Source organism: Diabrotica undecimpunctata, chromosome 9 (genome assembly GCF_040954645.1).
Source record: "Diabrotica undecimpunctata isolate CICGRU chromosome 9, icDiaUnde3, whole genome shotgun sequence".
Taxonomy (NCBI): Eukaryota; Metazoa; Arthropoda; class Insecta; order Coleoptera; family Chrysomelidae; genus Diabrotica; species Diabrotica undecimpunctata.
In genome coordinates, this window is record NC_092811.1 from 44,555,773 (window position 1) to 44,571,025 (window position 15,253).

Below are 15,253 nucleotides of genomic sequence, written 5' to 3' on the forward strand. Positions count from 1 at the left end.
CGATGACATCGTACTGTGGAAAATATTTTATACTCTGTATTTAAAAGCTTAATTCCTCTGTGATTAGAGCATTCAAATATATCTCCTTTTTTGTATATGGTGCAAAGTATTCTAATATTCCAATCATTGGGGAGGGATCTTTGTGTCGATATTTCTTTTATAATCTGCTATAATGCCATTAAGATATCATGGCCTCCTTTTTTATATAGTTCAACTTGGAGATTATCTATTCCGGGTGAATTGTGTCTGGCTAGCTTTTTAACTGCATCTCTAACTTCAAGAACCGTTGGTAGTTTCTCTTTTCTCTCGTCTGTTCCCCTTACCTCATATTTTTCGTCGTTCAGGTTTTCTTCTTCTTCCTCTATATTAAGTGCTTGGTTAAAGTATTACACCCATCTATTCAATACGTATTTCCTTGTTGTTAATAGGTCGCCATTATGACTTCTGTATCGTCTTGTGGTTGCATTGATTTTTTTTGTTGGTGTTAACTACGTTAACAATAAGTAAATAAGTCCTTTTTTTGATCCTGTCAAATTTGTCCATTATATGTGTTCAAATAAAATATTTTTGTATAGTTTTAGCGCGATATATTCAATACTTGTAAATTACCAGAAAATATCAAAAAGTACCGGTGTACTATATAAAACAGTATATTACGACATTCTTTTTTATTTTTAGAAACTTGGTCCACACATGAACAAGGTACGCACATCTGTCCACAACAACTGTAAAGTACTAACAGGTGCCACTGAAGACCAAATAGATCAATTAAGAGAAGGAAATTTTGACCAAGGGGATGAGGTTAAGGTACTTAATTAAGTGTTTTATGTTTGAATATTTTCCTGTAAATTAAATAATTTTATAAAGCTAGTTGATTGCTTTTATTTTTTAGAACTATGCAACCTGTGCTTGGCTCCAATGCAGAGCGGTAAGTGATAGTTTATTATATTCTGCTTGATGTGCTTCTTTTGTGAATGATGAGGCAATACAATAAAATAATTTAAAAAAGAGTTTGTACAATATTTCTCTGATAGTGAATTCAATCACTTTTTTCTCATCTTATGTTGTAGGAAACGGACATCCACACAGACCGTCTAATGTAGAGAGTTTGCGTTAATGAAGTATTTTGGCTTATGAACCGTTTGGTTTGCATGTTGTTCCGTAAATTAACATTATTATTATTATAATACATAATCAAACGCAGAGGGACAATTATGCTAAAAACAAAGAAATTGCATTATTAATCTACTAGTAAATTACAAAATTACAATTAAACCTAAAAAATTATATTTTAAATATAGGTACTGTCAAGTACTGTAAAAGAAAAACGTTTAATCAGTGTGTTTTGCCAGTGTTACCTTACGGTGCGGAAACGTTGACCATGACAAGGAGAACAGTTCAAAAGATCCGTGTGTGTCAAAGGACGATGGAGCGTGCTAAGTTGGGCATTTCACTACGAGACAAGATCCCAAATCGCCAGCTACGACAAAGAACAGGAGTGGCTGATGCAGTAGAGAGAGTAGCAATACTAAAATGGAACTGGGCAGGTCACGTAGCTCGAATGACAGATTATAGATGGACAAAGCGGATACTGGAATGGAGACCTAGAGATGATGCCTACCGAAGCAGAGGTCGTCCACCAACACGTTGGACTGACGATCTAAAACGTTGTCATAGGAATTTGATGCAAGAGGCACAAGATCGAAATAGATGGAAAATTATGAGGGAGATCTATGTCCAGTAGTGGATAAGCAAATATTGAATGATGATGATGATGATGACTGTCGAGTATGTTTTTAAACTCGTTTAAAGAGGGAGCAGAGACACTGTTATCATCAAGGTTATTTATTTCAGCTCTCAATAACTCTATTTGGTAGCAAGTTCTGTCTTGAGCTTGTAGAAAAGTGTTCTTTTTTACATTAAAACTGATTACTTCTAAGGGATTTATGGTAAACATTTCATCGAAATTTGAATTATATTATTTTATATGTGGTAAGTATTTACCTTGTTGGCGAATTTCAAAAGAAGTTAGGTTAGCCACGTCAAGTATTTCTGTATCAGAAGGTCTTCTCGGTCAGAAAGAAATTTAAGTGGCTTTTCTTTGAACGTTTTCCAACAAAGATTTGTCTCGAACCAAATCAAGATACCACATTTGTTTAGCGTATTCAAGAATAAGTCTTATGTAAACAGTGTAAAGTTTATAAAATAACTGCACTGAAACTCTTCAAAAACACTTCCAAATAAGAGATAATCTGGAGTTTGCACGTTTACAAATACAAGTAAAATGGTAGGACCAAGTTAGGCTGCTGTTTACAATAACGTCAAGGTCGTTATACGGGAACACAGAATCTAACGATTGTCCGTTAGTAAAGCACGGCACAAGTAAGTTATTTTTACCAATTTGAAATACTACCTACACATGTTTCGCATTTAAGGGTAGTAGCTACTAGGAACACTTAGTTCGCTGGTATAAACCATGAAAAACAGAGGTTCAAGAACAGAACTCTAAAGCACTTCATTTTTCACTAACATATCTTGAGAGAAAGATTTGCCAACTCTTACTTTGTAGTGTCGATCTGTCAGTAAATTATCTATCCAACGAAATAAGGTACCGCTAACGCCGATTTTTCTAGCTTACGTAGAAGTCTGCGCTTGGGTACATAGTCTAAGGCCTTAGAGAAATCTAGATAAAGAACGTCGACCGGCTGTGAACTGTTAAGGGGTGACATTCAATCGTTAACACATGTAGGAGATTATTTAGAGTAGAGCGACCAGATAAAAATTCATGTTGTTGGAGTTGTAATAACATGTTCCTGGAGAAGAAATTTGGTCATATCGACGAAAATATTGGCTTCCATGACTTCCAACTACTGGCAGTAAGCAAATCGGAAGATAATTGTTGGGTCTAGATTGTTGCCTTTTAAAAACATAGGGATGACGGATGCTAATTTCCAACTAAATTCTAAATACAAAAGTTTGCATAATTAACATTAAGGTTATTCAAGCGTGTCTGCGCATCTTTTTAATAGTTTTGGTGTTAAATCGTCTAAACCAGGTCAAGCGACTGCGCAAAGTTTAATTAAGTATTGTTTGATATGATCATGGTTGACTGTAAATTCAACTTGCTGTAAGTATGAGCCAACACAATTACATTTAATAGCAGGTAGCAGGTAGATAGCAATCATTCGATTCTTTAGTAAAACCTGTGAAAATACTAAAGAGAGACTTTTAGGAGATTTTTTTGTTAGAAGAGCATAAATTGTGAATAGGTTTTTAAAGTAGAGGAATTGAAAGAATTTAGACGTCAAGGAGGATCGTATGTATTTGTAGACATTTTGTAGAATGTTACCACTTTCAATAATACTTTCTTTAAAATTTTGTCTTAGAGTTTTTAGAGATGTTTGTAAGTTCTTTGAAAATCACTGAGAAGCCCAGTATGTTAAAATTTCTGCCATAGATGTCGTTTTTGATTAATTTTTTTATTGCTGTTCGATTTGCCCAGGGTTTAAGGTTCTTTTTAAAAATCTTACGGAAGGTAGTATCTGTAGAAATTATATTGTGGATGTCAGCTATTTATCTAGATAAAGTGACATCTACGGTGTACATAAAAGGCGACAACACTGCTCCCTGTGGTACTCTAGCCTCCATGGTTCTGACTTCGGACAGGGTTGGTCCTATACAAACTCTGAACCCTGTGTTTTCTAGGTACAATACAATAAGACATGCATTTTCATACTCGATCATTTTATACATTAAACCTTCGTGCCAGACTCAGTCAAAAGCTTTACTGGCATCAAGAAGTGCGGCTGCTGTATACATCTTTTTGTTGAATCCTTTTATTACATATTCAGTTAGTCGCAGTACCTGAAGTTCGTATGAGTTTTCGATGCTAAACGCGAACTGTGCTTTAGATATGGTTCCATTCGCCTCTGTTTGTCTTTTAGCTTAGCTAGCATCACAAGCACTGTAATTTTAATTATTGCCGGTAATTGGCTTCTAGTTTTGTGGAAATGTACCGATTTTCCGCTATCATAATAACATGAGCATTTTTCCATCTGTCAGAAAAATTTGCAGATTATTTAGAGCTCTGTTTGTAATGTTGTCTAGTCCTGGTTGTTTCTTGGCATTTTTCATTTTGATTAGTTGTTGGATCTCTTTTTTGGGAGGTATGTATTAAGCCTATTATGCCCCTTCTTCTTCTTAGAATTCTACCTCTTCTCTGCACTTCTTCTGTGAATTCTATCTTCATTGGGATGGTAGTTGTTTTTGCATCCTCCCTAATGTGTGTCTTTTATGACTTTTGCTTTGTCCTCTTCGGTGTACACAAATCAGTTCTCTCCATACAAAAGTGTAATTGGTTTTTTCTCTTTTCTTAGAACGTTTGAAAGCTTCCAAAATGTAGATTTGTTTGGATTTAGCTCGTAAATATAATTGTTTCAGCTATTGTTAATGTATTTTTCTTGTTGTTTTTTGACTTTTTTATTTAGCTCGTTAGCAATTATTTTGTCCTCTTGATTTCTTGTTCTGTTAGCTCTTTTTCTTTTCCTCTTCTTTCGTTGGTCAGATCTTTCAGCTCAACTAGTCCTTTTCCTCTTGTAGGGTTGCAGATAGTTTGTTATTACTGCACCAATGGCTGAGTACGATTCCGTTATGAGTTAAATCACCCTCGTTTACGGAATGTACTTTACATTTTTGACTTGACATTGTGTCTAAATAGGCAGCATGTCTATCTCCACCGTGAAAACATGTAGATTTTATAGGTCCTATTACAATTGCATTGTATCTGTCTTTGATATGTTCACACAATATTCTTTTATTACGATTTGTAGTTCTATCAAGCCAGTTATGCGATCTCATGTTTAGGTCTCTTATAATGGTACTGGGCTCCTCTGTGTCAAAAATCATGCTCAGGTCCTTATTTAGGATTGGATCGTGCGGTCTAACTTATGATGAAACAATTTTTAGCGTATCGTTTCCCATTTTAATTCTTGTTAGGATGGCTTTCATAGTAACCAGACCATCCGGTGTAGGAGTTGCTTGATGATTTATTCCCTTCTATAGATATCGTTGCCCGGAAAGTTAGTTTTTTGTTTTTTCCGTTATTTTCGTTTCTTGTAAATCTGTGATATTTAATTTAAGCCTGTCGGCAAACTCGTTCAGAGTTTTCATTTTTAATTTCAGTGCTTCTGAATTCCATAATCCTGTTGGCTGGACATCACTGTTGATCGAAACTTCCCAATGACTTCATGACAGCTTTCATGTTTTGCAATATGCAGCCGAAGTTGTATCTACCTATTCAAACTAGAAATTAAGTTTGCGGTTTCTGAGTTTACTGCTGCGGTACTAGGAACTTCTTCCGGATTTGGTGCCTTGTTAGTCATTTGAGCGTAGCTCACATTTTTGTTTGTTGGTGTGCTTTGTACGTTTCTACTCCTAGTTGGTTGAATAGCAGATGTTTTCTTCTGGATACTTTAAAGCATCCTCTATAGAAGAGTTGTCAAGACAAGGGCATGTCCTAAAACATAAAAATTAAATAAACTCCTTCCACAACTGTGACATACATCTCTTCTCCCAGCTTTAGTTTAAAGTGACGTACGGTTGCCATAGCCGTATGGCAACGCATGGCGCGAATGGGTTAAAGAAATCAAAAGTATGTATATAAGTTAGGTTACATTTCTAATAATCCTTGTGTGAAAGGTATTATCCAAAAAGGTATTAAAAAAATAAGGCTTATTCCAATGCTTGCTCTAATTACGATAGTTTGAAGAAAAACTTCTATACCGTCGTCGTATTACTTTTCTCTTTATAGTCACATACTTAGAGGAGCATCACGGAACTAGCGCCATGAGAAGCCGTCACAGATAGCGTCACAAAATAGTGATTCTTCACATCGATTCACTAACCTCGATTAATTCGTTTCTAGTCATCATATAATAATTTTAAGCAGGTACAAACTAAAAACTAACAAAATAGAGACAATAAATAAGAAGTGAAAAATTAAAAGAATATCTGTCAATAATACATTCAATTAGTAACGATTGTCAAAATTTACAAGTCATCAACGCCATTCAATTAATTACAATATTGAATCATCTGTTTAAATTTTTACGACAGCTCCCATTTTAAAATAATTTAATGTAAATAAAATTATTATTTTTAATCATATTATTTAGTTTTTAATAATATTTAAATTTACAATAAAATGATATTTATATATGTATATTTTAATATGAATTTAATTTCTCTTCTGAATTTGACAGGTCTGTCAGAAGTAAACAACGTGTGCTTTGTTAATACGTTAGCAGGTGGCGTCAGAGTAAACATGATAATTTATGAAATTATTTTAATATAACATAATATGTTTAAAATATAAATACTAAGTAAATAGTACTTGTAATAATATAAAATAACAAATACAGAAAATAAAGTTATAGCATTTAAAAATTCTTTGGATATGTATTGAAATCCCCTCGTATTTGCTAAAGCAATCGAAGAATATTTTAGTGTATTTCATTTCCCATTCGTACGTATTAAATCACCGAATTCTTCCAACTCATCTTAGCGTCGCCGAGTAAAATAAACCATTTTTAGAGTTGTTTTTATTTCCTTGGTATATTTCTTTGATCGAAACCGCTAAATATTCTGCATTTTAAATAAATATTCCAGTTTATATGTTTTGTTTATGCTAAGTTAAGCGAATGAATTTAAAAGATTATGAGTTCAGTCTCGATAAAGCCGGCCGCTGATTAAGGCGTGTTTAGTTTTGTTGGAGTCCGAATTTATCTTCAAATTCGTAATCTTTTCGTTTTTCTTTTTTTGTCATGGAAATGTACTATAAAGTGACAGTAGCAGTTAAATGTGTAGTATTGAGCAGTTTTACAACAGGTAATGAAGATGACCTCATGTTGCCGTTGTGCTGTGCCTGTTTCAGTCTTTAAAGGAGACCAGTTTTCGAGGTTTGTGTTCCAGCCGGTGCTAGCTTCTCCCCTCATCTTCTTATCCCTGGTCGTCATCCCAGATCTGCCTCCAGAGATTTTAGTGTATCCAGTTCCCGACTCCGGACATTGTGCAGAGTGAGATTTAGTGAAGTTCATGTAACTTTTTCTGTGTTTAAATTTTAAAGTCAAGATAGACATTTAAAAAAAAATAGTAATTGCTTTCATTATTTAAAAAGATAATTCTTTACTTGTAATAATTTTTTATTTGCCACAGTTAATAGCCCAATAACATTTTTACAATTCCCACTTGTAAACGAATAGGGCACATGTAAGTTTTTCTATGTTATTTTGGTATAAATCTCTGTAACCATTAATATTGTAAATTTTTTGTGTCATCTGTATTTTTGTAACTGTTTGTGGTGACACAACAATAAATGTTTGATTTATTTCTCTAAACCATCTTTTTATTTATTAAAAAAAAGGTTTAAAACCCCTTTTTTATTTTTGTAATCGTTATAATTTGACACCTCAAACCCTTTTGTTTCATTTTTTTGTAGTTGCCCCAATCCAACTCCATTGCCATTCAACTTATCCACGACCCGGCTCTCCAAACAAACCCTGAGTGCCGTTCGCACAGTATCTTTTATTTTGCTTGTCCTTAATCTCCACCCCCAGTAACTTCTGTCCCCAATTCTCAACCCCCATAGTGATACCCTATGTGGTAGGCAAAATATCTTCATTACAAAGTATGAAATTTCGTACTAGTCTACTGTACCGCCTACTGTATCATCTTTTTTATGGCTTGATACTTATTTCTAATTGTATATTAAGTGTTATCTAATAATATAAAGTTTGTTTTAGATTAACAATAAATTTGAACTGGATCCATCAATGTTACATTATTACATGCCAGAAAACCGGGACCTTTATTACGAATATTTTAAATGTAATGAGCTGATAAAAGGTAATTGCAAACTTTTTATTCGATTATAGTATTTCTTTATACATACATATTTCATAAAAAATAATCGACTTTTACATTAGAATTTGTAGGTGTTTCAGTAACTCTTCGCTGCATATGTTAATTAATTCGAAAATAATTTTATCTTTGCCACATTCTTTCTTAATTATTTGGTTTATTTGCATTTTAAAATTTTTATTCGTTTTTTTTCTGCTTTTGGTCCTATATTTAAAAACTTGTATAGTTGTGGATAGTAGTGTTCTATAAGATCCAAAACCACGAAAAACTCTCACAGAATTGAAACAAGGTTCAAAGCGAATAATCACTGCAAGGATAAGGACAGAATGAAAACATATAACACTGAAACAGAAAACAGAACAAGAAAAATGTGATAAATACATTGAAGCAACATTAAAAAAATTAAAGGATCGCATGTAAAAGTAGTGATGGAGGACTTCAATGCCAAGGTCGGCACTGACAACACTAACCTAGGACATGTTATAGATAAGCGTGGCACTGATCAGACGAATAATACCGGGAACCGCTTTATTAAACTGTGTGGTAACCATGATCTAATCATTACAGGAATTTTGTTCCCACATAAAACAATTTACAAAGTGTAATGGATATTGCCAGACAACCGCACTTACAATCAAATCGATCACATTATAATAAGTTAACCGTGAAGAATATCTCTTCTAGATGTCATATCATGTAGAGCTATTTAAAAGACTAATACAAAAAAGTTCAACATTAGTTAAGAAACTGCAGAACAAGACGAAAAGAGAATTCGTACAGAACTGCGAAACAGTTAAAACATTTTGGATCTAACTGAATACGCAAAGATACACTTGATGGTTGGAGAAACTTAGGACAAAATAGAATGCCGCAAACACATTAATATAAAACTACTAAATTCCAGAACAAAAGCAGAGAAAAACGACTTGGAGAAAGTTATAGAGAAGAAAGTAAAGTTGTCAAGTAAGCAACAAAGAAAGACAAAAGAAAGTGGGCAGAAAATTAGATGCGCATCAAAATATAAGGCAATAATATAAGATCACCCAATAACTATCCAACGAAGAATATGTCACCCACCAACCAATTGTGAAAAGCAATACAGGCGAAGAAATGACATTGCCACAGGAACAAGTGAAAAAATTAGATAAATATTTTAGTAAGTCCCTAAATGCAGTCCCAATACTATAAAAAGATGCATACAATATAAATCCCAATATTAACAAACTAAGAAGTAACACCAAAGAACCAACAACCCAAGTAATAGAAGTGGCCATAAAACAACTAAAAGTGTACAAAGCAGCAGGTCCTGACAATATTCAACCGGAGTCATTACAAGTTTGCTCAAACATACTAACAAAGCGAATCCAACAACTCTTACAAAGGGCTTAAAGAGAGACTAAGTTCCCCAAAGAATGGAAAACGAATTAAACTAAAGATGCCAAAAAATTTGTTAAAAAGGATATTGCTACTATTGAAGAAAAATCACACTTCTTAATATCATAACTAAATATATATAAATATAACAAGCGAGTCTTCTACAGCTGGCGCCGCTTCTCGCATCCTAATTTCCAGCGTTTTCTGTCGAAGCAATCTTCAGTTGTTAGATCTCTGGCGGTCATTGCATCGTCGACATCGTCTCTCCAGGATCGTCTCGGTCTACCTTGTTTTCTTCTAGTTGGCGGTGTCCATTCTTTTATTTTTTTTTGGCCATCTATTTTCAGGCATTCTCTGAAGGTGTCCATACCAGTTAAGTCTTTTGGCTTCGATTGTGTCTATTATGTCTAGATCGATTTCTATTTCTCTCCGAATATCTTCGTTTCTCACCCTATCAAGTCTAGTGAGCTGGCAACATCGTCTCCAGTAGTTCATTTCCATGGCCTTAATTTTTAATTTGTTTCTTTGGTTTATTTCCCACAGTTCGGCGCCGTACAGCCAAATACTTTCTATTATTGTTTTATAGATTCTTCTTTTATTTTCTTTTGTTATTTTTTATTCCATAATAGTCCGTGTAGCTGTCTGGTGGCTGATCTTGCTTGGCCAATCCTGCAGTGTATTTCTTCGCTACTTCCTGCTTTTGATGTTATTTGGACTCCCAAGTATTTAAAATTGTCTTTTGGTTTTATAGTTTCCATTTCGATTTGTAGGCTTTCTGGTTTTTCTACTACAACTAAGTACTCAGTTTTTTGTATATTAATTGTGAGGACCCATTTGGTATACTCATCTTCCAGTTTTCTAAGCATGTAGCCTACATCACTCTCGTCTTCAGCTAGAATGGCTTGGTCGTCAGCGAAGTGTATCGTGTACAATCTATCATCTCCGATTGGGATGCCTATATTGCAGCACTTTCTTCTCCACACTGAGAGTGCCTCATTTAGATATATTTTGAAGAGTGTAGGTGCTATGCAGCAGCCTTGCTTTAGGCCCTTACTAATAGGAATTTCTCTAGTTAATCTATTTCCAGTTTTAATGTTTGCCGTCATATTTTTGTAGAGCTGTTGTACTGCTTGTATATTTTTTTTGCTTATTCCTTGTTTTTCCATTGCTACCCAAAGCATTGAAAGTGGTACACTATCGTATGCCTTTGTCAGATCTATAAAGACTATATGAGTTGAAAGGTTGTGGGCTAATCTTTTCTCGATAACTTGCTTTAGAGAGAATATACTGTCCATACAGGATCTGCCTGTACAAAAGCCATTCTGTTCTTCAACATATGTCATCTCTTTTTCAATTTTGTTTTTTATTAACTATATATTATAACTAAATTAACAGCAATAATAATTATTATTATATTATAAACACCTGATTGACAAATAGTGAAGAAACAATGTTAAGAAAGATACAAGCCGATCAGACCAAACCGATCATACATAGAACAAATTAATACACTTAGAGTAATCGTAGAATAGTCGCAGGAATTCAACTTTTCGCTCTTCATATGCTTTGTAGACTTCAAAAGATACTTCGAGATGTTCACACATGTGGCCATATAGAAAGTGCTACAGGAATTAAGTTTTCTCTTGTACTGTTTCTTTATCTACTATAATTCACTGTTCTAGATAATTATAGTTTTAATACTACGCATTTTTTGGATAAAAGAAAGAACAAGTGTCGAAGTTCTTGAATTCTGAAGAGCAAGAAACTGATACAACGATCAAAGAGCGTAAGCTAATATACATCGGACACCTAATGCAAGTGAATATATATGAAATACTCTGGTTAATCATTGAAGGCGAAATTAAGGGGAAGATAATAATAGCTAAATAACAGTAAAGATAAATGGAAGGCACGGAGAGGTTGGTGGTTGAAAGCAAGGTAGATCGTAAAAGAACTCGAGGAAGATCGCCACTCCGATGGTCATATTAAGTAAAGTGCGCTACCGGTTACCTCTCTGTCTGAGGTAGCACACAGCGCCCAGGAGAGAGAAGAATGGATAGCAACCATTCGCCAAATACCATAACGTCACCACATCCTTACGAAGGATAAAAGATAGAGGAGGAGGAGGATTAATAGAAAGAAAATAGAATTCCTGGCTCAGGGATTTACAGAATTCTGAAGAGCAAGAAATTGATGACAACGATCAAAGAACGTAAGCTAATATACATCGGACACCTAATTCAAGTGAATATATATGAAATACTCTGGTTAATCATTGAAATCAAAATTAAGGGGAATATAATAATAGAAGGAAAATAGAATTCCTGGCTCAGAGATTTACGCCCTGCCATGACTCGGCAATGCATCATCCAAAATCTTTAGAGCCATCATTTTACGGTTAACTGATGCTAATTGGATCTTTTACCTTCATAGAAAGACGGCGCAATAACGATACAATTATAATATGAGTAAATTTGGAGCCAAATGTTTTCCTTGGGGTACCTTATTCAAAATCGGTTTCTCGATTAGGGAAGAGTCCCAACCCTAACACATTATACATGATATTTATTAATTTTTAATAAATATGTATTATAATATAATATTATTATGTGTTAGTATTTTGTCTTGTTGTAGATGCTAAACTGGAATTTAAAGAAAAAATCTGGAGTTTCCTTAAATGTCTTCACAAACTCGATTCAGAGGTAAGTAACACATTTGTAGGCTTTTAAGTAAAAAATGGTTGTAAGAGATACTGGAGACATTATTCTTTGCTTTACTAGAAGTCATCAAAAATACAATATAGTAAAAACAGGGATGGCAATAATTAATTCCTGAGAACGTAATGAACTGGCGGTTTCGTGGTGGTCGTAATCTAAAATGGCAAAAGAAAATCGAGAAGGTCGAGAATGGAATAAGAATGTAGAATCTTTAATAGTGACGACAACTCAGAGAACCTTTTTTCTACCATGTTGAGTGTGGCTGAATGACTAAAAGTCTATGCCAAAAAAAAAAAATAGTGACGACTTTCAGTCGTTGTGTGAAGTTTACGCCGAGCTGCTCCCAATTGACAATCTGAACTATATAGCGATAGTCAGGTACTGTGTTTGATATCCAGGGTAAATTGTAATGTGGACTTTTTATCTCATTTTACAAAAAATAAATGAATTGCTCTGTAAGTCGCAAGAACTATAAATATTAAAAATATTTGCGACACCAAGTAAAAAAAATACTTGGGTCTCAGGAGATTGTTAGTATATGAAAGAGAGGAGAGAATTTTGGAGTTTGTTGAATGAGTACTGGTAAAATAGGCCTGCTCGTGTTTTGGAAAATAGTTGCCGGTATGCTGATAGGTTGATACTTAGCACGGAGAAGGCTTTGATTGGTAGCCTAACATTATCAACAAGTGGAAGCTGTTTTGGTTGAAAGGAGACTATACCATCAGAAGATCAAAAATTATCGCTATTTTAAAGTACCATAAATTTTAAGTTTTAAAAAAAGAAAAAAAAATTAAGTAAAGTTTTCTGATTCACATTGCAAATATCATAAAGTTTTTTTAACGTCAAATGATAGTTGTTAATATTGCTTAAAAAATTTAAAAAGTTTCTTTTTATAATATTTAGAATTTTATTTTTTTTTTTTTTTTAGTACAAAAACATAAGAACAAAGATTCCAATATTTCAATATTTTCATGGGGAGTGTTATTATTTTACGAAAATCCAAATTTCTTGTTTACGTTGTTTTATCAATGTTATAAAAAACAAACCGATAAATATTTGGTAAATTAAAATTATTTCATGTGGTACAATTTTCATTAGGACAGTTAAGCCCTTGGAATTTATTTGATAACTTTTCATATTATTTCTTTTGATATTAAAAGATATTTGTATTTGTTTATTTGTGTTATTTCTATGAAACAACTAAGAGATACTGGAAGCCACGCGAAAAGATAAGTATAACCTAAGCTGATTTATTTTTTTTTTGTATAATAAAATGGCACCCTGAGTTTGTTTTTTTTTTATTTATGAATTGCGACACTTAGATAATTAATTAAATAATTAATTAAAGTAATCAAATAAATAAAAAGTTATTATAAAAGTAAGAAAAAGCAGATCTTAATAATATATATAATGTATATATACATGTATATATAATTAAACCTAGAGCTAAAATTAATAATATTACAGGAATTAATAATAAACTTAACAGTCTTCCGGGTTGAACCACGTCGATTATCATTGCGCAGAGCTTTTGACATCCTTTTCGATGTCTTCTTTAGGGCTTCCGAGGTCTCAGTGTTCCGAGCCCCCAGTCACTACGACACTGATCACTAATGGTGCTGGGAATAAAGGAGGGTTCATTTATACCGCCGATGGTGACGGTATAAATGTGGGCTTTAGCCTGCTCAAACTTACCCTAAATTAAATACATATCGGCCAATTCTGAAAACTTGTACACCGTTGTAGTAGAAAATTTAGTTTTTCTTAATAATCTTAAATGCACAATAATTGGAAAATTTATTACTGACAATATGTATTGTTGATGCTACTATTTAGTACATAGTAACCATAGCAACAAGTGTTATACAGCCGACCAGATAATTTTTTAAAACCTAATAAAAAAGTAGCCCCACCTCGATAAAAACTGACTTATTGAAAAAGTACCAAGAGGTAAAAAACTTGCGTTTAACTTATAGTACCACAATAATAATTTAATTGAAAAGTATACAAACATTTGGGGTGTTAAGGAAGCAAAACCCCATAACATTTTTATGGGGTGTACAAATTTCACTGTTTTTATTACATCCTGTATACAATTCGGATTTTTATACAGTAGAATAACGTTAACTTCTGATAGTATCACATATTTCCATTTTTTCACATACTGAACTTTAAATGAAGAAAACATCAATTTTTGTTTTTATTTTGTATAAATAAAACGAAATGTACTGTTTTTATGAAACTAATATTTTTCTTTTTTTCTTTTAGAACTTCGTGTTATTTTAGCATCGCTAGAAGAATTAAAAATGATGGGTCTTTATTTTTGTACCAAAAATTTATTTTTGTAACAATTAGTTAATAAATTTTATAAAACCTATTTGCTATTCTTTTTAAGATCAACTTATAAAATGTTTAGTCCGTTTTATTGTATATCATGATTTATTTTTTTACTTTTAAAACAGCTTTTAAAGTGGTAAAGCACTAAGGAGCCAAGGGCAGAACTCAATCAGAGAAACAATCAGTGTATCACGATGTGGAAAGTAAATGGGAACCTACCGCAATATTTTTCCCAAAACCATGTTTTGTAGAGAGATAAATGGATTTATTAAGGTGGTATTTAGGCTATTCCACTGGAACATTTTTAGATCTATTGTGGTCTCTAATTCTAGATTTCATATTTACTAGCCTTCCCCTTTTTGGAATGTCTAATAACTTCTAGACTGAACCTTCTATGTAGGTCTTTTTCGGTGGCTTTTCCTCACCTAATGTGAAGAACCGCACATTTGCCAGGCTATCGCACTAATACAAAATGTGCTTTCTCTAGATGACAATATCTACATAGATCATGATTAGCTAATCCCATTACATTTAACTCCCTATTCAGCTTACAGTGCCCTGTGAAGAGACCTACTGCTTTGACTGTTTTCCTGTCTTTGCTTATTAGGTCTGCTGTAAATTTTGACCTTTGCCTGTCTTTGTCCTGGTGAATTCCTTCGCTATTTCAGAGATTTGTGTGCTACCCTCTTGCTTGTATCTTTTCTTGTTTCTGGCTTTGAAACGCCGCAGAAAGATTTGAATCCAACGAATGGCATTAATGAGCCTTGTTTGTCCATTTCATCTGCTTTTTCATTGCCCTTATGACCCTCATGACCAGGAACCCAGGCTACTGTACCCACACAATCTCATGCTAGCTTAGAATTGACCTCTACAGAATTTAGTGCCTTTAGCGCTGCCTGGGTATCTGT

The 15,253-nt window shown here is 33.5% G+C and overlaps 1 protein-coding gene across 1 annotated transcript in view; it reads left to right on the forward strand.

The window, feature by feature from the left end:
- Window positions 1–14,385, forward strand: part of LOC140449456 (uncharacterized) — a 32,726-nt gene extending 18,341 nt beyond the window's left edge. Inside the window, exons 2-6 of the mRNA XM_072542631.1 lie at window positions 679–807; window positions 893–928; window positions 7,800–7,902; window positions 11,926–11,993; window positions 14,277–14,385. Coding sequence (XP_072398732.1) covers window positions 679–807; window positions 893–928; window positions 7,800–7,902; window positions 11,926–11,993; window positions 14,277–14,294 — 354 coding nt within the window. The 3' untranslated portion in view covers window positions 14,295–14,385. The remainder of the gene's footprint in view (window positions 1–678; window positions 808–892; window positions 929–7,799; window positions 7,903–11,925; window positions 11,994–14,276) is intronic.
- Window positions 14,386–15,253: the final 868 nt, after the last annotated feature.